Source organism: Ambystoma mexicanum, chromosome 1p, assembly GCF_040938575.1.
Source record: "Ambystoma mexicanum isolate Mex_15411 chromosome 1p, UKY_AmexF1_1, whole genome shotgun sequence".
Classification (NCBI taxonomy): domain Eukaryota; kingdom Metazoa; phylum Chordata; class Amphibia; order Caudata; family Ambystomatidae; genus Ambystoma; species Ambystoma mexicanum.
In genome coordinates this window covers 565,935,239-565,958,329 of record NC_090921.1, presented here as the reverse complement: position 1 = coordinate 565,958,329, position 23,091 = coordinate 565,935,239, and the positions used below count along the sequence as shown (strand labels likewise).

The window sequence follows — 23,091 nt, the reverse complement described above, 5'->3', positions numbered from 1 at the left end:
TTTGAAAGACTTTGGCTGTGCAGTGGCTCATGCTTGCAAAGCATTTGTAGAACTTGTTTTCTGATGGGCCCAGTGCAGTTAACTCAATCGGTGCTGGAAATCGAAAACGCTGTTCTAAGGCAGACCCTTTGAAGCTCAATTTGTCTTGGTTATTCGAAACTGCATGAATAAACTAACTGCCGTAGGAGTTCCAATAGTTTGCTTAACAAAATACACTTTGGGGTTGCTCTCTTCCACTCAGGTCTGCAATTTGTTTTTCTCTGAAGCTTTCATGCTGCACCGTAAGAGTAGGAGCAGTGCAGACTGGTCAAGGCACAGACTCGGCGCTTCATCAGAAAACTCAGTGCAGTGAAAGCCAGTGCTCCAAGGCAGGGTTGCAGAGCAAGATTGACGTCCATTGCCGAGCTGTTTGTCTGGAGCGCCCATTACTAAGTTCCCTGTGTTGGCTTAAGGAAGTGCCTTTTGTTTAACGGCTGCTTCGGTGCCGTGTTGGTGGGAAGTGTGGGTTTGACGTGTCTTGGAAATAACTTCCAGCGCATTGTCTATATTGTTTATCTGATGTTGGTTACATTCATGTTTTATAGTCCAAAAAATACTGGTATTAGAAAACATTTCCTGGGGAATCCTCTCCTTGGGGGGGGGGGGGGGAGGAGGAGGGGGTAATGGGGAGGAGGATGCGGAGCCAAGCGACTTGTCCTCAGGCCTGGGCACGCAACACGTTATCTAGTCATAGAACCAAAGTGGGAAAATAAGAATGCCCACAATTTTAAATTTGAAACCGGCCTGGTAGGAACCTACTAACCGCCTACCCCCACTGATGCAAAAAAAAGTCTGCACATTTCAAGTCGTATGTCTTGTCTTCATTCGGACAGTTGCTAAACATTATGTGAGGCTTTGGCTGTTTCTGCATTCATTCTCCCGTGCTGAGTGCAGGCTGGGAGAGCTTGGCTTGAGAACATAGTTGGGAGTTTCTAGGCTAGCCTCAGGATGCAGCTACGCTCTTCTTTCTAACCTGACCTCAATGTGGTCACCGACAAATTAAGAACGGAGCGGCCATGGTGTGAATTCAGTGGTTGCCTGCAACTGGTGTAAGGGCGTTTCACTGAGAGGAGAGGAGCTGCGTTTAAAAAAAATAAATACATAAATAAATAAAAACAAATATTCAAGTTGGGTAAACTATGCCTTCTCCCTGAGTAAATGGATCCAGCCCAACTTCCGAGGGGAGAACAATGAAGAGGGTGCACCAGAGACCACCGTCCCCTCTGCACTCCTCCGGTCTCCTAGGCTGCTTTAGCAGCAGCCATGCTCAGCTATTTACTGGTAAGGTGAGGATGGGGAAGCTGGGTATACTCGGATAACACGAGGATCAGGAAAGGGAAGTCGTGGCTTTTGAGGGGCGGGGGGGAATGGGGGGAGATTGAAGACCTGATGCTTTATTGGCTTACACAGGTTTTGCCACGGTTTATTTTTCATCAACACATTTATATAGTGCCCTTTGCATGGATAGTTTACTGTCTGAGTAGCATCAGGCACATATTCTACTGTCTAGGTTTAATGAGCAGGATGTTGTTCGCCACTTTCAGAAAGTTTCATGGCTGTTTCTCCTCGCTCCCTTGTGCGCACAACAGCCAAGCCATTTACCCACCGTCCTTAACGTCTCTGTGCTTTATATAGCGCAGGCCGTCTCCCCTCGCATCTCCCTCTCCTCTGCCTCGAGAATTGGAAAAACTGAGCCCAGTCTAGCCTTCCCACCCCTTGCATTAAATGGAACCCTGCAAGTGCGAATCTTGAGACTCCCTCTCAAATACGATAAGTAGTATGTGCGTCTGCTGTATTGCTAGCTTTTATCCAATAAGCTGGCAAGCTATTTGTGTGGGGTTAAAGGTCCCCACAGTGGAGCTTTGGAGAGTACAATATGCAACCATTCCTGCTATAAGCTCTCTTTACTCATGCCCCGAATAAGCCTCAGCTTTCCCTTTTTGTTACTGAGCCTCCTCCATCAAAAACCAGGATGGTTATTTTGCTTTTCTGCAGGGAAAGTAGATGGTTTTGGAGACGGGCTAGATCAGTGGGATGTTTCCAAGTGTGCAGTTGCAGTGGTGAAGTTTGGACTGCACAATAGAAGGAGCTGTAGGGCAAGTTAAGTCAGAAGACCAGCTCTGCATGGTTGCAAAAGATGAGAATTTCTTAGAATCTGAAAAATAAATTGCAACCGTAGTAATGTGATAGATTAAAATGTACCAATTGGCAACCATTTCCACTGAATATTTTCTTGATGGCCACGGGGCGACTCGGAGCGGAGTTGAAAACGTGGAACAAGATTGGTACAGTTGGAACGGGATTGGTACAGTTGTCCGCAGATTGGCAGGATCTGACCCATTATTGCTCTTTTTACAGATCATCGAGAAGCAGCCTGGACACAGTCGGAATCGGGTATTCAGAGAGGTGGAGATGCTTTACCAGTGCCAGGGACACAGGTATGAAATCACCTCCCGCTTAACCCCGTCCAATGCTTGCCCCCAATGTAAAGACCAATTGCATTGTGTTTTTAGCTGTAGCTATACATCCAAGGAATGATGTGCAGGGCAGTTTGTTGAAAACCTACTTTTTTTTTTTGTTTTATTTCCCTTCTAGGAATGTTCTCGAGCTGATAGAGTTCTTCGAGGAGGAATACAAGTTCTACTTAGTATTTGAAAAAATGTGTGGAGGTTAGTTCCTAGACCCTCTCTCGAATGCATTCATGTAATGTTTAATGTATTGGAAAAGATGCGTGCAGTAGAAGCATCCAAATGAACATTGCCCCATAAATACTGACGGGTAGCAACCATATTTCACCTTGTTCCCTCTATACCAAGCACCACCACACTTATTCCTACTATGTTGCACAAACATTCTGGTCCCTCAACTAATTATTCATCCCCCCACCCCCTGTTTTGAAGAAACGCAGAATCAAAACGCAGAAAACTCTTTTTCTGCAGCGCATTATTGTTTTCTTTGTTTCTCAAAGCAGCTCTAACACCATTTCTACACTAGAACTTCACCCTACGACTTGTACAGCTTGTAAAGCGATCCGTTGCTGCCTGAACTTGGTCTGCACTCAACGCTAATAATAGTAATCTACCCTTGTGCAATCACTACAAATATATAGAAAGGAAATCACATGAAGGCAAATTTGATGTTGAAATTCGAGACTCTTAAGAGGCTTATTAGGCAGGTATGTAAAATGTATGATAGAGGCACAGAGGGGATTGCACGCAGTAAATATTGTGAAGAATAAAGAGGACAACTGTATGAAGTGCCACAGGTATGCCCTAACAACGCGGAATGGCTGAGGTTATAACAGGTGACAAAAAATGTTAGGGGGTTATTAAACGGGCCTAGAGGTGTGGAAGTAAGAAACGGGCATGGTTTGAAGTCTGAAATATGGAGCGCCTTGGAACAAGCAGCGCCACCCCCCCCCCCCCCCCCGCCCCAGTTCTCTATTTTCACAGTGACATTACTGGATACCCATTTTAGTGTGGTTGGTCACTGATAATGGCAGTGATCCGACTATGCGACATTGTCGGGTTATAAGAGGCATCCCGTGATGAGCTTGTTGTCTTGACAGAACAAGTTTATAACTTACTCTTGTCAGATTGTGGTTCATTATTAGCAAAGAATTAAGCAATGGAGGTGGATGCCAATTGCCAAATGTGGTTTGATCTATTGAGTTCCTGCTCAGTTGACTCCATTGTGTGATGGATCAATGTTGATCTTACTGTGATGGTGCAATAATTGATAGTTGGGAGCTGCATACATCTACAGGGCTGTGATATATTGCTATTTTGGATAAACCTGAATTATTGTTTAATGCATCTAAAATAAGTGAAAGTTATGTTGAACTGTTAACGCACTGAAATTTAAATAAAATAATAGTAACCAGTCTTCCTGGAACTGATGCACAACTCTTCTGTCTGGTAGCAGAACACCCACCGTCTACCACTCCTTCTGGCCCATATTGTACCCACCCCATCCGCCACAATATCACTTGCCACCCAACTCGCTCGTACTTAAATACAGAACGCGCTTCAAAGGACCGCTCCATCCCGTTTTAAAAGGGTATCTTATACACAGTTTCAGCTCCACTTGGTTCTACTGTACTCTTGCAAACACAAGACCCTGAACAGTATGGCCCCATTCGGGGTGGAGTAGTTGTCAATTGTCCAGAATTGATCCGAGTGTCTGACTTTATTTTTTTTTTTTGGGTCAAAATTGGCTTGCATTTGTCGGATATTAAGTTCGTCTTCCCCCACCCCTTGTCTGCCCTGAAGACCCTAGTGACTGACCTAGCAAAGTACTCGCCACCACCTCTTAACCGTAGGGAAGAATTTGAAGCGCCAAAAGTTTACATCAAGTTACTGAATTTCTTTTCTTGCCAACTGTCTAGGATCAATTCTGACTCATATCCATCGGAGGCGACATTTTAATGAGAAGGAGGCTAGCGTGGTGGTGCAGGACATTGCCAGTGCCCTCGATTTCTTACACAATAAAGGTACTACTACTATGTGTAGAAATATGATGGTCACCCTCTCCCTTGGTGCCAACAATTTGTCATTTGATTTTTGTGTTGCTCTCCCTTCGGGCAAACGCATGTCATTTCAGTGATCGATTGACCTCCCATGATTTTTGCTGTAGCTTTACAACATATACGAATTTTAGATTGGGTAAAGCGTTCTGCCATTTAATAATTCCTTTTATATTGTCATTGCAGGAATAGCCCACCGAGATTTGAAGCCTGAAAACATTCTCTGTGAAAGTCCAGAGCAGGTGAGTAAAGTTGAAGTCACTTAACATATTAGAACAGAAGACTTCTGTGCTACTGGGCGTGATTTTCACATGAGTGGGGCCACCCCAAAATTCTCGTCACCTGTTCATGCTCCTTTATGGTACGTTATGTTCTCTGCTCGTTTGAGAGCAAAACTCATTCAAAACCGTTGAACACAGTTTTCGGACGCCCCGTAGGTATAGGACAATCGGCACATAGTGGCCATGGTGGCATAGCTCTAATACTGGCTTTGCACAATTCTGTTATTGTTGTCAGGTCACTTAACCTGGCTTGAGCCCCATTTTCTATATCTTCTAAATTGGGTGAGGTCTTGCAAACTTAATTGACCCTGGGTATGTTCCCTTTCGCAGTCGAAGCAGTTCATAGATGGGGCCGCAATCCTTCTCCACCACATTTCTCCCGCCCCCACCATGCTTAACTGTAATGCAGTTGCTCCTCTATAAGAAGGGGAGGGGGTGGCAATACATTTTTTATAGGTCTAATTAAGGTTTGTGTTTTATTTTTTGCCTATCCAGATGTCCCCAGTCAAGATCTGTGATTTTGATTTAGGAAGCGGGATAAAACTCAACAGCGATTGTTCCCCCATCTCAACTCCAGAGCTGCTGACTCCGGTAAGCTGGGTGGGTTGCTGTATTTGAGTGGTGATGGGGGAGGGGGAGGATACTTTTTGTTTAACTTACCTTTGGGATCTGGGGAGAGGGGCAGGAGTGAAGGATTGGGTGGAAAGTAGGGGCTGTTAACTGCATTGCAACCACCCTGCAAAACAAGTGTTTCAGAAAAATTATTCCCCCAATCGAAACTGTTTATAGTGCGGTTGGAAAAAAACAAGGCCTCATCCTGAACGAAGGGACAAGGCTGTTTATCAGGGCATCTTTTTCAGTATTGTGGTCTATGCTAAAGAATGCGACCAGGAGGTTGGGGGTATAGGAAGCAAGAAGTTGTGCGTCTATTACAGCATTGCCTGAAGGGGCGGGTTATAGTTGAGTTTGAGTTCAGGTTATTGGCCTATGGCTGAGAGTCTATTGTGGCTCGGAAGGCCAGAGTAGTTGAGGATGGTATAAAGAAGTCCAGAACTTAAGTGTAAAGTTGGTTTCTGCTTCCGAACAGAAACTGTTCTAGATTTGGTACAAAGCGCCTAGGTATATTTTATGGCCAATTTGCCCTAGGTCATAAACGTAGGTAGTTGGTATATTTTTGGGCTCGTTTGCTGCAGTAACCTGGCTAGTTTCATGCTTTGTCACCATTAAACACTTATAGGGCTGTTTTGCAGTGTTTAACATACATATCATCCACTTCTACTCCCTAAAATGGCCAAATACGCCCCGAAATGAAATTTAGAGAGTAAAAATGCCCCCAACAGAATTAAGCAATATGACCCGAGCGGCGGGGGCATTACCGACTCGGGTAATGCCCCGGGGCCAAAAGTTATAGGCCCGAGCGAAGCGAGGGCCTTAACGAAGGCCCAGGGGCATTACCCGAGTCGGTAATGCCCCCGCCACTCGGGTCATATTGCTTTTAGTACCCCGGCCCGCATTATATGCGTGACCGGGGCACTAAAAGCATTTTTTTTCTGTCCCGAAAAGCCACAGCGTTTCGGGACAGAAAAAAAAAAAAAAAAAAAAGGACCAAGAATACGGCCGCCGGGAAAGGGAAAACGGGAGTCCGTTTTCTCTTTACATGGCGGCCTTCGGGAGCGGACGTGCTGGGAACACTTCCCAGCGCATCTGCTACCGAAAAAAAAGAAGCAGAAGCTAAGTGGGGCTGGGAGGGGGGGGGAGAAAAAAAGTACCTTCTTCCCTGCCAGGGGACGATGGAAGCCTCGAGCTGTGTGGAGGCACAGAGTCTCCACACTGCTGGAGGCTGCCATCGTCCCCCACCAGGGACGCAGGGGCAAGAAGGCAAGTGGGGTGGGGTGGGGTAGGGAGGAGGGAGGGAAGGGAAGAAAAAAAAAAGAAAAGCTTACCCGAGTCCCCAGCGGGGGGCGGAGGCAGCCTCTGAGCCGTGGGGAGGCTCGGAGCGGGGATGGCCCCGCTTCGAGCCTCCTCATTGGCTGAGGGGCTGCCACGCCCCCCGCCGAGGACAAGGCGGCTGGAATCCGGCCGAGAATCGAAGGATTCTCGGCAGGGTAAGAACCCGACGAGAGCCAATCAGAATTCGTGTTGCATTCTGCTTGACTCACGCCGGGTACTAAAATGGCAAACAAACCCATTGGAGCTTGTCGCACTGCTTTCATCCACACTGCTAAATGGATAGGTTTGGACATGCCCGTAGAACCACAGGAACTGACTATTATTCTCCAGCATGGGGTCTGGCATGGATTCACATGCTCCTGAATATTCCCCCTGTCGTCGGCCCGGGAATCCTTTGTAAAAGAAGTGTTTCACTTTCACTTACAAACTGTATTTTTCCTCTAAAATCGCTGCCCTCAGGCTCATACTGCCCCCATCCCCTCCTCTGGCAGCCATCTTCAGATTTTTACTGCACGTTCAAGTTTTGGGAAGTCCTTGAGTTTTCACACTTTTTTTTTTTTGCGAACTTCCTATTTTTGTCAAAAGAGCCCATGTGCTTTTTTCGTCTTCGACCAACAAGTGGGGATCCATTGTCTGCATTTCAGCGCTCCCTCAAGAGGCAAGAATTGTCGAGTTAGTTTCTAGACGGCCATTGGGCCACCTCCGGCCATGGCGGACGACGAGAAGGAGAGGAGTTCCCTTTTCAAGCTCTGCTCCAGCTGCGGACTGTGGAACATGTTTTTGGAGGACAAACAACTTCAATGCCTCTGCCTTCACACAGACCACAAAGGGGATAGCGAGATCTGCCTAGAGGTCTCAAAGGCATTCTTCCTTTTCTTACTTCCACCCAGAAGCTCACTGTCTCCATAGCCCTGGTTGTCTCTACGCTGGACTAACTCAACAGCCTGTTCCACAATCTGCCTTCCTCTACTCTACGCAACTAATCCAGGACAGGACGGAGACGTATCCTTGGCCTCAAGCCCAGGGACTGTATCTCTCAAGGCCTGAAATCTCTCCACTGGCTCCTGGTGGCTGCATGGATCAAGTTCAAGGCCCTCTGCATCATCCACAAGGCTTTCTGGGGCTGGGGCCTGCACTACATCCAACTTTTCCAAAAAAAATGTCCTTCTCGAGCCCTTCACTCAGCCACCTCAAACTCTGACTGTCAGATGCTTTTCCTGACAGAGTGAAGGGTACATGGCTCTTCTCTGCAGATCCCTCCTTCTGGAATGGCCTCCCTGCCCCTCAAACTTGAGCTGGACCACCTGAAGTTCCAGAAGGCTTTATTTGAGTTGTGCAAGATATTCCTATGATCTTCAGGGTGTTGGGCACAGGACATCGTTCTAAACAACTGTGTGAAATAACCGGCTAACGAGTAGAACACCCTTCACACACACCCAACAATTCCTCTCAGTGTAACTCCTTGCCTACCCTCGAAGTCCATTTAAGTGCAACTCATCTGCAACCAAAAATCCTCTAAATGCAAGTTAAGGTTACCTTACACGATTAGACTAAATGCATGTAGGTATCTGATATGGCTGATGGGCTAACAGCAAGGCTAGTTGTTATATCCTAATCTCTGGTTGATTTACATATGGTATGAGAGCTGTGGGTCTGTGAGTGGAGCTTGGAATGTTTGTGAGGCATGGAAGGTGGTGAGTGAGAGGGTTCCAGGATTGACGGTTTTGGACTAGCAGGGAGGGGGCCAAGGGTAGAGGCAGCATACTATTGATCTCCTTATCTCATCTTTCCTACTGAAGCTGTAACCAATAAAGAAGCTTTACTTTTGCATACCTGGCTCTCTGGTGGCTCCTGAGTCTCCTGCTTGTGTGATTGAACCACCCGAAGATACATCACTAGTCTACTATAGACAATTAGGCTAAATGCTAGAAATGGCTGATGGCCTAAAAGCAAGATGAGGCTACCATACACAATTAGGCACTGTGATGTAATGCAAAGCAGACAGCAACTCTCATTGGTGCTATTTATTTCCTTTCCTTCTCTCATACGGGTATTTTGAGAGAGTAAAATAGGAGTGTACCAGACATCCACTTTGGAGGTAAAACCTATTGGAAAATAATAAATGCGGTTAGTTTAGTGTTACCACTTGTGAAATGGAAGTGAGGCGGTTCAAACCGAATCCCTGCAACACAGGGTCAGCAGGCATTCAGGCCGCATCAGGCTAGCCACACCACAGAGTAGCAGTACAGGCAGTTTGAAACTGCATTCAGACCAGGCCTTCCGCAAGAGCGGGTGACCGAAGAACCCTTTACTTGCGCAGCAACAGCTGTGTTTTCACTTTAGAATTCTTCAGTAAAGAACTTGAATTGTACGCTAGTATGGCTATGACATAGAAACTGAACAGTTTGATACATCTAATCGTCCATCTAGGGAGTCGAATGAAACGTGTTACTCGCCGTATGTTTCTAAAAGCAAGCAAATTAATCTGTGAACCAGGACAAAGTTGGTTTATTTCAAATGTTGTTTTGCTTTAAGTGAACGTGTTATGCCGAAGTTTTTTCATGTGCCTTCTATGGGTTTATGAACGGAATGGGTCTGTGTCCCCCCGTCTATTATCCACCATCGCCCCCGTCCAGGCAATTGTGGGGCCCAAGTAACCTTCATTTTCCTGCCAGCCGCGTGCTGACAGCTGGGCTTCGGGCAGGCGCAGGCGATAAGAACTGGAAGACAGAAAAACAGAGGCAGAAATGAGCTTCGGGTAGCAACCGCCAAGCGGCCAATGGGCAGCTGCAGGCTGCCGTCCAATGAGAATCAAAACTGGGCATGTCTGGTTTGGCTCTGTGTGGGAAGCTCGCTTTTGTTTTCGAAGTACGTCACACAGCAAGCCAGTGGAGGAGGAGCGCGTTTTGAAAGCAACTGGAACGCTCGAGCAACTAGCTAACAGTTACAGAATACATCAAATGTTTACCTCGCCTCAACAGCCGCCCCTACCGATTGAATATAATGCTGCAAAGGAGCCGCGGATTTGGGCCCGATAAACGTGTGCCATATATTAAAAGGTGGTAAATGCTGCTGTGGTTGAAGTACACGAAAAGTAGTGGCACTCAAACCGCCAAACACTTGCACCGGCTGTTTAAGATGAACGTCCAGTGCAGTGGACTGAAGTGCAAGTTTCAACTTCTTCCTACACTTTTTTATTTTGAAACTAAACCATTCCGGAATGGTTTCTTTTGTAAAATAAAAGTATAGAAGCTGTAAAACGTAGAGGAGCACCCCTCCCGTTCACTTAGACCACTGGCTGCGGGTTTAAAAAGGCTAAGAGAAAAGGGCGCGAAAACGGTTGGCGTTGGTATGAACTATATTTCTTTATTTTTTAAATTTTTTTATCACCAATATGTTCAAACCTGCAATGCCCTGGCATAAACTAGGGTGGACAAAATGTTTTCGTAGGACAGTTAAGACGTGGAAGCACATCAAAAGCAGCCTGAGCTCAGTGTGCCAAGTAGTGTGCACTGTCATTCACCCCATCTCCATCCACTGTTTTGGTGATTGGTAAAACATTCGTGGCAAATGGCATTTTAACACAAAACGCGCCAAATACTTTACGACCTTTCTGCATACAGAGCACTGACCTGTTAGCTCTCTGAAATGAATAAGGGTTCTTCCCAGATGGACCAAGCTGGACACCACTGGGAAGTAACTTGTGTGTTTATTCCGTCCGGCTATATAAGCATACCATACCTGCCTACATTACAAAATGACAAACTACTTTACCGGTTTGCCACGCCCACACGTTCGCATGGCCACACGCTTAGCCCGCCAAAGTGCAACGTTATTCTGCGAGATAAACATTTCGTATGCGGCGTAATTTGTTTTTAGAACGCATTTGGGGCCAGATAAGAACGTCACCGAGTAGCTACATTACTCATACGTCAAGCTTTTTTTTTTTTTTTTTTTTTTTTTTTTTTTATTTTTAATTGTCCCATGAAGCTTTCTACTGGTCATGTCCCCATCAAGCTTAGGAGCCTCGTATTGGTCACCTCGTTGTTCGTTTTCGATCTTAGGCCTTCACAAATAAAACACACTGCTATACACGTGTCATCAGTAAACAGTTTTTGGACACAATTGATCCGTTTAAAAAAAAAAAAAAGAAAACCCAGAAAAAACGAGGAATGCAGAGCACCTGCAAAATGAGCTCATTTGGGATGTTTGTGTGCAATTCCCAATTGGCGTTAATACTAATGGCTTTGCACTTTTTTTTTTCATCATCAGTGTGACAAGAAGGGAGGCAGGATTGGGGAGAGCTTTTCGAAACTCGTCCGTGCTAGTATCGAAAGCAACCCCATCTGTACTAGCATAAGGAGCAGCCAGGAATCGTGTCCCCCTGCTCCTCACACCAAAACCCGGAACCTAGTTCTAAAAGGAAAACCAATGTAAATGATGCACTGCAGCCGTGCATTTCATCAACGGACGGTAAACCGATACTTCAGGCTCTCACTCGGAGAAGAGCGTAAAAACCCGTATACTGGCAAATGACACTGGCCCATCCACACACCAAGCCAGCTTCCACCAACTGCCCATGACAAAACACACTCCACCAGAATTCCAAGCACGTTCAACGCACCAGCTTCCAACGTAATGTGCATGTGCAGTACCATCACATTGCTACATTTTCTCTACAGGATTGATGCTGGGGATTTCCAATGTTGGCATGTGATTGTGTAGCAAAATAAACGAAACCACCTAATTTACATGTGTAGTGGCACTAGAAGTGACGTCACAAAGACGAAACAAGTGTGTTCATCCTTTTAAATGTGGGTGCACCATGGGAAGCAACCTAGCAATAAATTGCCATTAGTTAGCTAAGAATGGGCCGACCCCTCTATGAAGGATTTTTTTGGGGGGGGGGGGGGGGGATGGGGGGTTTCTTTCCGAAGAAAGGACAAATAGTGAATTTAAAAAAAAAATGTAAACCAAAAAACAGCATTGAAGAGCGAGGAATAACCCACTGGCATGTTTTGGTCTATGGCAACATTCATTTTCCCACTTTGCGTTGGGGAAAAAAAACTCCCTCTTGGGTGCTTCAGAATGTTGCATGTATGCTGTAGGCTAGTCCACCACCTGGTCTAGGTGGCCTTGGAGGCCGCAGTGTCCATATAGGCGGGTCGACCACTGGGTCTAGGAGCATACGGAAGGATGGTAGGGTGGGGGCACCTGGCTTAAGTGTAGATACCCAGGGATGTGTGGCTGTCTAGTAGGCTCATGCTGAGGGAGTGCAGGGTGCTTACCAGCTGTTATCTGCGACGGTGGGAGTGGTGTCCAGCTTCTTTCCAGGATTACCCTCGGGCACAGCACTGTACTGCTCTGTGCTCGCCTTGCACCTGGTTTCCACTCAAATCTTGTGACTAAAATGCCAAAGGGTAAAACATTGTGCGAGTACCCAGGGATTTTCTAGCAGTGGCTGACATGTGGCTTTCTTATGTGTATAACCAAACACATAGTTTAATATTCCAGGAATATGGTGAAAGATCAGATATGTCATTTATAACACGCCTGCACAGTAGTGGTTCTAGTCATGATGCAATGACACTTTGGCCAAAGGCAAACTTGGAACTCTTCTCACCCAGGAAGCGCCCTTGTAAATTCAAGGTTGCTCATACATTACGTTGGCTGGCCATATCCTATAGTTTAGTAGATACCAGTTAGCCTATTTATTGCACCTAGAAGATCTAGGGGTTACCTTGGTATTGCACTTAGATTTCTGATGGTAGCCTGTCCATAGCACTCAGAAGATTTATAGGGACAATCTATCACGCCTAGATGGTATGAGGACTGACTACTAATAGCGCTTGACTATGAGGTAACCTGTCTGTTGCGCTTGGATGTATTGGGATAATCGGTCTATTGGACTTGGAGGAGTTATGAGGGTAGCCTGTCTGTCATACGACTATCTGATCACACAGCTCCATCAAAGATAAAGCTCCATCGGAGCCCCAAGGTACGTATTCACTCACCACTTGGGTGGACATCTGCCGCGGCTATCCACCCACATGCATCTGATTGCAACGACATGACATTCCGACTAGGTAACACATAAATGAGTCTCTTGCACTTGTGCACTCTACTGACTACCTCAGCACCCATCCCACGTGCCGTACTTTCATGGGTAGCTTACTGGAGCTCGGAAAGCCCCCTTAATTTGTGCAAATGCACAAACTCATTCTAAATTTTCCCATACGTTGTACTTCGGTCCCCCGATGGCGTCCCCACCACAAGTGCATTGTGGTCATACTAATTGGATAAAGGTTCTATATAAATGACAAACTACTACTAATATGAAGCAACTGTATAGTCTAACCATGAGTTTGGCTGTTTTTATACCAGCGTGTATAATAGTGCATGGTGGGAACTGAATCTGTTCGAGACTGTAGATAAAGGCCCAGATTAAATGATGTGCCCAGGATCACACACTTTGGTTTAGTGGTGAAACTTGGGAGTTCGGCGTTTGAGCACATGAAAGCTTAAGTTTATATAAATATTTATTTGGGTTTCATGTGCTTAAATAGCACTTTGTTTTATTGTGATGCGTTAAAGTACATAAATGATATTATAGAGGGGTTAGTAGCAGTTGTGTTAACATGTTGAGCCAAAAAAGTATAAATAAGAGTATGGCTTTTAGCTGCATTTGCCACATCCAAACAAAGTAAATAGTGCATTTTACAATGTAGGCATTCCACGCAGCATGCTGCGTTATGCACCCCTCCCATTTCTTAATCGCCCAACATTCGCAACTCTTAAGGAACGACAGGATGTCCCTACCAATGGCATCCTCGCTGGTTTGTCTGCTGCAGTTATCCTCCAATTGCTCATATTGAAAAGCTTTGATTAAAAAGCGACAAGCTTAAGAGTATTTTCAGACTTTCAAGCCCCCTTTGCTGCCCTGGGTTTCCAATATCCCACACAAGTGTAAGCGAGTGGGAAGGATTTTTATCCTGCTGAAGCAAATTCAGGACTTTTCCACTTGCCGGATATGGGACATTCGGAACACTAAATTTGGACAGTCCTGCAAGAAACTGGAGTGTTGGCCACTAAAGCGGCAGCACAAGCCGCTGCCACTTCATCTCTTCCCTTTCAAAACCCATCGGGTCCCACAATTTCAGTCCCGACGGTTCTCTGTGAACCGGTGCCAGGTTTTATCCTTACTTTATTTGATCCGTGTATTTTCTTTGTGCTATCTAAGCGTATAGTTTAGTAGTCTCGTATTCTCACAAAATTACACCTTTTAGTTGCTTGTTTTGTATATAACATGGGCAGTCGTCCATGTTGGAGTCGACCTAGCGGGATAGAATTGCAATCACATCTCCGCCCCTCCCCGCCTCTAAATAAGGAGGCGGTGGAAGTCCACTGCTATTAAAATATTTCTAAATCCTTCCGTAGACGGCACGTATAGCTCAGATTTTCCATCTGTTGCTAACATTCCAGGATGGCTCTCTTATCACTTGCTTTTAATAATACTAATTCCCACTCCTCCAACTTTCCCTGGGCATGGTTTGTTTTCCACTGGTCTGCTGCACCGACTTTGCCTGGCTGCAAGGGTCGCTGCTGTCATTCTGTCTTAATTCTGAGGAAGCTGCGAGACTGCAAACGGGGCCCTGCTTGGCAAGAAGGTGGTGCCCCTTTCAACTGTCACTCTTTTCTGGACTTTACTTGTCTACCTGATACGTTTGTGAGACGACCTCGCCAAAATTGGGATTTCACCCCTTGCGACCTCCACCCCATGCTGCTATTCACTTTGATCAGCCCATGGAAAGTTGTCAGAAAACGGGTCAGTTGTGCCAATGCCCTCTTACTTGTGTTTGTTAATTGTCGTACGAATATGACAAAATTCCTGTTGGATCCATTATTTTAGCCATAGCACATCTTATGTTATTTTGTATATGAAGTCCACGAGTGTCGCAGGAGCCTGTGCCAGCCCTTCCACATCTCCTGAAAGCTGCTCGGTCATCTCCATCCATTACTGTGGGCCTCATTACGAGTCCGGCGGTAACCGCGGCGGTAAAACCGCCTGGTTACCGCCGGACTCGTATTACCATTCCGCATCCGTGATTCCCGGAATTACCTGGGCATTACAACCCCGGTTTTCCGGGAATCACGGAGGCGGAATGGTGTTAATCCCCATTCCCATCGAGTCCTATGGGACTCGATGGGAATGGGGATCATGGAAACACCGGCAGCATCTCGTAATGCTGCCGGTGTTTCCTCGTCTGCCTGCAGGCGGGCGGTGTTAAACCCGCCAGGTCAGACCTGGCGGGAACATCACCTCCCGCCTGCAGGGGTCGGACTCAGGCGGTCCGGAAACAACGGTGGCGGCGGGTTTACCGCCACCGTTATTTCCGGACCGCCTGGGTCGTAATGAGGCCCTGTGTCTTGCAGTACTACAACCCGGCTCCTGGTAGCCCCCTTTTCAAGCTTTGTTATATGGATATGTGGTGCAGTATTAAGCATAAGACACGATCACTTCATTTGACAGGCTGATAAATATTAAATGCATATGCACCTGCACGGTCTAATCTTTATTACTGTTCATCCTTGCTGCAAGTCTTCATTCTTAAGTTTCACTGTTTAGCTTGTTGCAGGGAGCTAGGCTACCACATAAACAGTTAAATGTGACTAATGCCCCAGCTACATCCCCTTGCCAAGAGAGCTCGGCACCACACCAGCACCATCAACTGTAAAAAACCTAGCGGTCCTGATGGATAACAACCTCACTCTAGAGCCACAAGTAAATGCTCTACTCAAGAAAAGTTTCTTCCTCCGAGCAGCAAAAAGGATCCTACCGTTCCTGTCGTTGGCCAACAAACCACTTGCCATCATCGCTCTGATCATGTCCAGAGTAGATTAGGCCAATAGTCTATACCTGGGCATGTCTGAACGACTTCTAAAAAAAGAAAAAAAAAACTATAACGCATACAAAATGCGGCAGCCAGACTCCTCCTCCAAGCTACCCAGAAGAGAACACATCACACACGCGCTAAAAATACTACACTGGCTACCATTAAAACGGCGAATAAAGTTCAAGTCATGTGCATCACATCACGCGCAGAGCAATACACAAACAAGGCACAGAATTCCTAAGTGATAAACTACACCTACACCTACATCAACCAACAAGAACACAGATCAAGCACCGACATCCGCCTGGAACTAAAACCCTATAACAGAAGAAAACTCGGGGGATCCTCTTTCTCTCACCAGGCACCGAAAACCTGGAATGACATACCTAAGAATATATGGAACACCACAAACCACCTAGCATTCAGGAAACTCATCAAATCATGACTCTTCACAGCATAACTACAACAGCGACGCACTAGAGTGCCCACCCCGTTAAACAGCAATGAAAATAACACCAACCTCGGTCACCCCCAAAATGGACATACACAGAACCCAAAGAACGGACCCCACGACAGACCATAAGATATTATAGGAAATAGCCACAAAAGGAGGTTACCATAGACTGATCACATACTCAGACCGAGACGAAAGCCCTTAAACGACTCATCCACTGACTCCTGGCCTACCATATCCAAAAAACCCCAGCAGACACATTTAGATAGAAAGTTTGTGAGAGGAGACCACAACCACAGCACCCAACGAGGGGAATAGACGCCAAACACACACTAATCAATCCATCAGCATTAGAACTCCTATAGAGCTCGCTAGAATAGAACGGCGAGGAGCAATTGGAACACTTACAGAGCGCGTTAGAACAGCACAGGGAGTGCCTCACAAAAAACCTAAAACCCTACCAGGCGTAACCCCTTCGCCCACCCTGTTGAGATTGGGAGGATTGGCGAGTGCCACACTGTGCTGCATGTTAAACTTCATATAACCCACTAACAAAGAACTCAGAATTTCTCCAGACTTATCGCACTCAAATCTCACACAACCACCTCTCGCACAACAACTCGCACGCACTTCACAACACATAAGCCACACCAACAGCACACGAGGACTGTCATCGATACGATACTCGCACCAAAGCTCAGCACCCGGTGTATACCGAGTTGAAGCTGCCAACAGAACACCACTTCTCTCACTATCCTACTCCTGCTTCACCTACTAACTAGGGGTGTACCGAACTTCGGCTTCTAGTAAGTATTCGGCCGAATTCCGGCTGAAAAAAAGCTATTCGGCTCCGGCTGAATAGTTTCTTGCTATTCGGCTCTTGCCGAATAATTTGACATTCTCATTTGAATACAATGCAACATGAACTCAGCAAGGCAAATATAGACGTCCGTTTTCAAAACTGAATTGAATTAGACCAGACAAATTGTTATCACACATTTTATATTGTAATCTGCTCTTTAGGGCATGTTTTGTTACAGATTCTTAGACATAAAAGGTGCTCATGTGTTATACTTAGCCTGCAACAATACAGGAAAATCTTTTCTCTTAACGAATGTTTATATGCAATGTGCACTTTTTTCAATTGGGAAAGACAAACTGAAAGAAATCTGCATAGATACTTTCAGTTCCTGTCATGTCACTTCCCATTGCATACATCATTGTCCCCGCTATTCTTTTTTTTTTAAGGACCTGAGTCCTGAGTTTAACATTATCTGATATTTTATCAGGAATGATAAGTTGCATATGTCTGTGTATTGGCGAGAAGGCGTGACTAAGATAAGTGAAAAGTGATCAGCATTTTTTTGAGTGGGGTGAATATTTGTGAGATGGAGTTTACGCATTTCAGATTTCCTCTTGACTTGTGTCCTGCATGAGCCGACATGAACCATTTTATACATTTCTATGTGAGCTGCAAAGAAGTTTCGAAACTCGACCGCATCGACTTTGCAACTGGAGAGAGAATGCAATGCATCTGATTCACAAAGGCAGTTGTGAAGCCTCCTACTTTAACTGGCACTGAATATGCGACAATCTTCTGTACATTTGGTCCCTTCATTTTGGTTAAATCTTTTTTTTTTTTTTTTTTTTTTTTTTTTTTTTTGGCCTTTATGCTTTAAATAAAGATGCTACATTAATTACAATGAAGAGAAATAAAGTTTAAAATGCATTTAAAATGGTGCTTTATTTGTTTTTTAATAAGCGTGTTTTTTGAAGTTTGGAACATGATTTATTAAATAAAGCAGTTGATAAACTATTCGGCCGAATACTAAATATGCTATTCGGTACAGCCCTACTACTAACCCATCCCACCTTCTCGTTTGCAGAGCACTTGGGGATCAACTCCGTTGGTGACGGTGCGCGGTACGAATACCTTTAACATTTAATGCCTGCCAATTTTCATAAACATTATTAAATCAATATACAGTTAACTCATTGCACAGATCCATGTCCCGAACTCCAAATTTACTGCAACACCCTTAGCCAGCTGCTGTGAAATGAAACCCATTTTCTGGTCACACTAACGGTTCTCGTTCCGTACTGTCACATGCTTATCACCATTCTGCACTCTGTTTTGGTGCTTTTAGTAATCATTTATTTGAATTGTATTCGAGGGAAGAAGCTGCAGCAGGCTATTCTTGCTCTGCTTTCCTTAATGGGTGTTTCTGACCAACGGCCACTGTTTCATACCTACATCATGCACCAGGGGGCCCCTTCCTACTTACTCTCCATTTGCTTGGAGGGAGGAGCTAGAAGTATCCATTCTGGGGTCTGTTAGTACTTTAATATGATTCTGACCTCCATACAAGTATGCTGGTGTGGTTATTTTTTTTAAAAAAGTGTTGGTAATTACCGCTGCTTATATTGCACTGGCATATTCAGACTTCGGCGGTAATAGTGTATGACTTGCAGCACTTGGCAGTTTTTTTTCCTGCCATTTATCTTCAGGAAATGGAGGAATAACCACTCCTGTCTTTTCGTCCTAACCCCACAAGAGCCCTTTGCGACTTCATACTGGGGGACTAACACCACCTCAAAAATATGCGAGTGTAACTCCAGTTTTGGGGCTGTAATTCAGCAGTGGAGGGCTCCATAAACCATTGAGGCATGATCCACCTTTGTTATCCAAATCGTGAAGCATTTAATGCCCCTTTGTAATTCAATTGAGGCATAATGTACTCCCTTTTGTTATCTAAATCGGCACGCTTTTGCATCACGGACTGGTTGATCCTGCGCCCTTTTCATGCTGTTCATGTTGGACTGGGTGTGGCAGGCTCATTGTATAGTTACTTACCATTTAAAAAATGACTAAAGCCAGTTTACATAGGGCTCGTTCCACTACCCATTCATAATATTTGCTGCAGGCTACACACCATAGCTTTTCATCATTAACTTGCTGTCTTCATGGGACAAGTACTACATATCCTCTTCTGTAATGGTAACCCCACTAAAGCAAACTGATGCATCTATTTCTTCATTTAAGGTTATTGATGGGATTGTGGTGCAGGACTTGAAATGGATCTTTATGGATTTGAAAACTTGGAAAGCGGCCATGTTTTGTTGATATCACAATCCACCATGTTTTGTGGATATCGCAATTTTGTCTGTCTACAATGACCACCGTCCAGCTGTGTATATTTTGCAGTATGAATGGCACAGGATTGTTGCTTTGCCAGCATGCCCCCGAGGGGCGGGCAGGGAGGGAGAATTTGGTTCCTGGCAAGTGCAACTAGCAGCTGACTCCCTGCTATGTTCCACTTGGGCACTGTGGTTTTGAAAACTATACACATTTTCCGGGTAGCTGTTGTAATGTAGTATTATGTGATATCACTGGCGTAGAATGTTGATGCATGAATGCAGCTCAGGAGAATGTTGAGTGGATCAGTGAGTGAATGTTCTGAGAGTGTCAGTTGGGGGCCTGAACTGGGTTGTGAGGATGGCCAGTGGATTCTCTCCTATATATATTTATAGGTCAATACCCTTCCTTGTCCTGTACTTCATGTCTTGTATATAACTGAAGAGTAACTGGATTGATGTTTATACTGTACATCTGTAAAATAAAGCTACCTGGAACAACTACTAACTCCACAGCAGGTCTGTGTGAGAGTGCCAGCTTTATTAACCACCAACAAGCCCACCGTTAGTCTTGTCTAAATGTATGCCACTTGCGCTCACTAACGTTAACGGGACTATCGTGGATTGATAGTTGAAGTTCCCCTATTTTTTTATTTATTTTTTAAACCAACTTCCACGCCTGAACCCTATCCATTGACTACAGGTAGCAGTCTTCTTGTCAACTTCAAGATCTCAACTTTCCTCCAGTTTCACCTCGTTTATGATCTGTTTCTGTCAGGAAAATACTTAAGATTTGGTCAATATCATCAGAAAAATGACAAAGCACTGGCATTTGATACTGCCCTCGTTCTTATTGACAGTTTATTTAATGATTTCTACTGTATCAAGTTGGAGCTGGCTTTGGAATATCTACATGAGTGGGACTTGCATTGATTGCGCTGCGCTGCTTCTGCTCACGTTTTCAAAGTATTTTCTTTTATATTTCGCACACATCAGTTTGTTTTGTGTTATCCCAGTACAACTACCCAAGGGTTGCGTCTGTTTGCAGCAGCCGGCCCTTTGTGAAATCGTGGCCTGGCCATACAAACGAAATATCCTGGCTAGGTACCAATTGATACAACGCTGTTTAAAAAAAATAATAACAATAATTTAAATACTGAACAAAAGCTGAGCCACTGCCTGACTCCAGAGAAAAGTGTGGACTGTGCACTCCACCAGACACGTCTGTACACCCGTGATTAGCGGCGCAGCTGCAGTTTACACTACCGGCTGTTATTCGTTTTATGTCCGCAAAGTAGCAGCCAATCCGCAAACACCCTCAAATACATTGTTTTATATATATATTTTTTTTCACCCCCTACTCCCCCCTTGTGGATTGGATGAGTTGGGTCATGTAATACGAATGCTTTGACGGAACAAAGCGTTTGTCAGGAGGTAGGAACGAGGAGAATCCATTGTGGGGTTTGTTTGTACTTCAACGTGATTTTTTTTTTTCTTTAACCTCAAGAGTACGTTGCTGTGTTACAAGAAAAGGTGGTGCTAATGGAATGACTGCTGCTTTAACTGCAGTCATATTAAGACTTTCGTAGCAATAGTGGATGAAATGCCTTCCGCACGTGGTGAATTTTATTATTCCCCGCCCACTCCATTTTGCTTTCGGGAAATGGAATTGCCACTGGTGGCTTTTCAGGCATACCCCAAAGGAGTTCTATGGGACTCCATAATGGGGACTAACGCATCTCAGTATGGGAGTGGTGGGGCGGTGGGGGGGATCGTTGACTGCATTCGGAGGCTGTAATCCAGCAGTAGCGTTACATGTTGGCAGATTTCTAGCATCTGCCACAAATGGTGTCCAGCCAAAGTATTGAAAATAAAGGATCGAATGCCCTTTTGTTCGAATACAAAAGGACCGAAAAAAAAGTGTCGAATGTTTTTTAAATGTACATATTTAAGTGTAGTATGCATAAAAAGTTTTTTATAAAAAAAAGAAAACGGGTGGTTGGGGGGACCCCAGCATTTTAAAAAAAAAAAAAAAAATCGATCCTTTTTTCAGGTCCTTTTGGAATCGAAAAAAGCATTCGAGCCTTTTGTTTTTCGATCTTTTGACCTACAACCCTGCCAAATTCGTGATGAGGCCACTTTGTCTAGAACACCCTTGGCTATTGGTGAAGGAAAGAAAGGCTTTTGTGGTAAAGGTGTCTGGACCATCTTTCGGTACGAAGACTCAACATGAATACCTGTTCGCATGGCATACAACACAAACTACTTTAAAAGGTGTTATTGCTACTCAGTTTATCAGCTGTCAATTTTACTGACCTAGTTGATGGATCGTTGACCTCTGCAGCACATAATCTGTCACATTCAACACCTCTGTGGACTCCATTGTGCTTTTCTTTTTTTACTCCATGACCTATGAGCGAGGTGGAGGTAGGAGCAGTACACCTTCAAGAGTACATAGTTCTACCTAGCAGGCCATGATGCATAGGTGTCTAATTGAATGCCCCCTGCTCCAATGGTAAAACTGAGCATGAATTTGAAAGGGTGTGTGTTGTGTGGTAATGTGCCATCTGCTCCGATGCAGAAACTGGACCTGCATTTGGAGGGTGTGTATTTTATGGTACTAATTGCCGTCTTGAGTGTGTATTCACTGGAGCAGGAATGGGTTTGGACAGAGTATGAGTATTGTTTATATAATACATGAAGGACTTGTCTATTATATTTAAACTTTCGGAGGGCATTTGAATTTTCCACGGCTCAACAGCTTTTTATTGTTTTCCTTTGTTCTGCTGGTTTTAAATCTATACTTAAAAAATAAACTGGTAGATTGAGGTGGGTGAAGAGTTAGCAACACAACTGAAGCAGGTGACTCCAAAAGGACTGACATGTGCCTGCCATGTAATTGACCCGCATGCCAAACAGCTTTTCATTGGAACTATCCTGTAGTCAAATTATGCTATGGTGATATCTCTCCTGTTGCCTGGAACATAACTTTCACTGACTTAATGCCAAACATGTATTTTTGCACCCTCAACATATGTGCCTTCCCCATAGGTATGTACATGTGATATCGAGGATGCTTTTAATGATGGCAAACGTGGCCGAGGCTGTTTAATATGTTGGCCCCATATGGAGGCAGAAAGCTCCAAGGACATTAGGGTGATAAAAATGCACCTGGCCAGACTTTACTTAGGGTAAAGCTGCTATTTCGCCTTCATGGACGAGTCCTGGTATAGTTCTTGGCTCATATCCATCCCTTTAAAAAATACGGGTGATTAACTGTATGGCCTTCTGCCTTTCTACCCATTTTCCTTCTTGGAAAGGAATGGGCTTTCCTGGAAGTTGAAGGCCTTGATCCTGAAATACTTGGCTGTGTTCTAGAGGAAAGAAGTAAAAACATAACCAAGTTCCAGCACAGAAGAAAACATGCACCAAATGTGACTGTGGGACCATTAAGAGCACACAGTGCGGGCCCCTTGCTGTTCGAAGTACAGACCCAGTCTCCAACCATGGGCAAATTCCTGTATACTTTGCGGTCCGTGAGAGCTGTGCAACATTTCAGGGTCGCACTTAAAAGATGGCAATAGTATATTTCGAAACAACAAGGCCAGTATCCATGCTAAATCCTCCCTCTCCCTACAAAACCAACATTCTTAACTGTGTAACGACCACATTTTATGGCCATAAACATTTAGAGGGAACTTGACCATTGTGGGAGCTCTGCAGGGTAGTAGGTTCAGCCTGCCCATATTTTGTTGTATTTTCTTAACTAGTGAAGGGGTTTCTGGCAAGTGGCTTTCCCTTTTTATTTATTTT

General features: G+C 44.8%; 1 protein-coding gene across 1 annotated transcript in view; it reads left to right on the top strand.

Annotated features, from left to right (window-relative positions):
• MKNK2 (MAPK interacting serine/threonine kinase 2) overlaps positions 1 to 23,091 on the top strand; it is a 106,953-nt gene that overhangs the window by 31,039 nt on the left and 52,823 nt on the right. Inside the window, exons 6-10 of the mRNA XM_069649507.1 lie at positions 2,398 to 2,477; positions 2,635 to 2,708; positions 4,427 to 4,531; positions 4,751 to 4,806; positions 5,341 to 5,436. Of these exons, the coding sequence (XP_069505608.1) occupies positions 2,398 to 2,477; positions 2,635 to 2,708; positions 4,427 to 4,531; positions 4,751 to 4,806; positions 5,341 to 5,436 (411 nt within the window). The remainder of the gene's footprint in view (positions 1 to 2,397; positions 2,478 to 2,634; positions 2,709 to 4,426; positions 4,532 to 4,750; positions 4,807 to 5,340; positions 5,437 to 23,091) is intronic.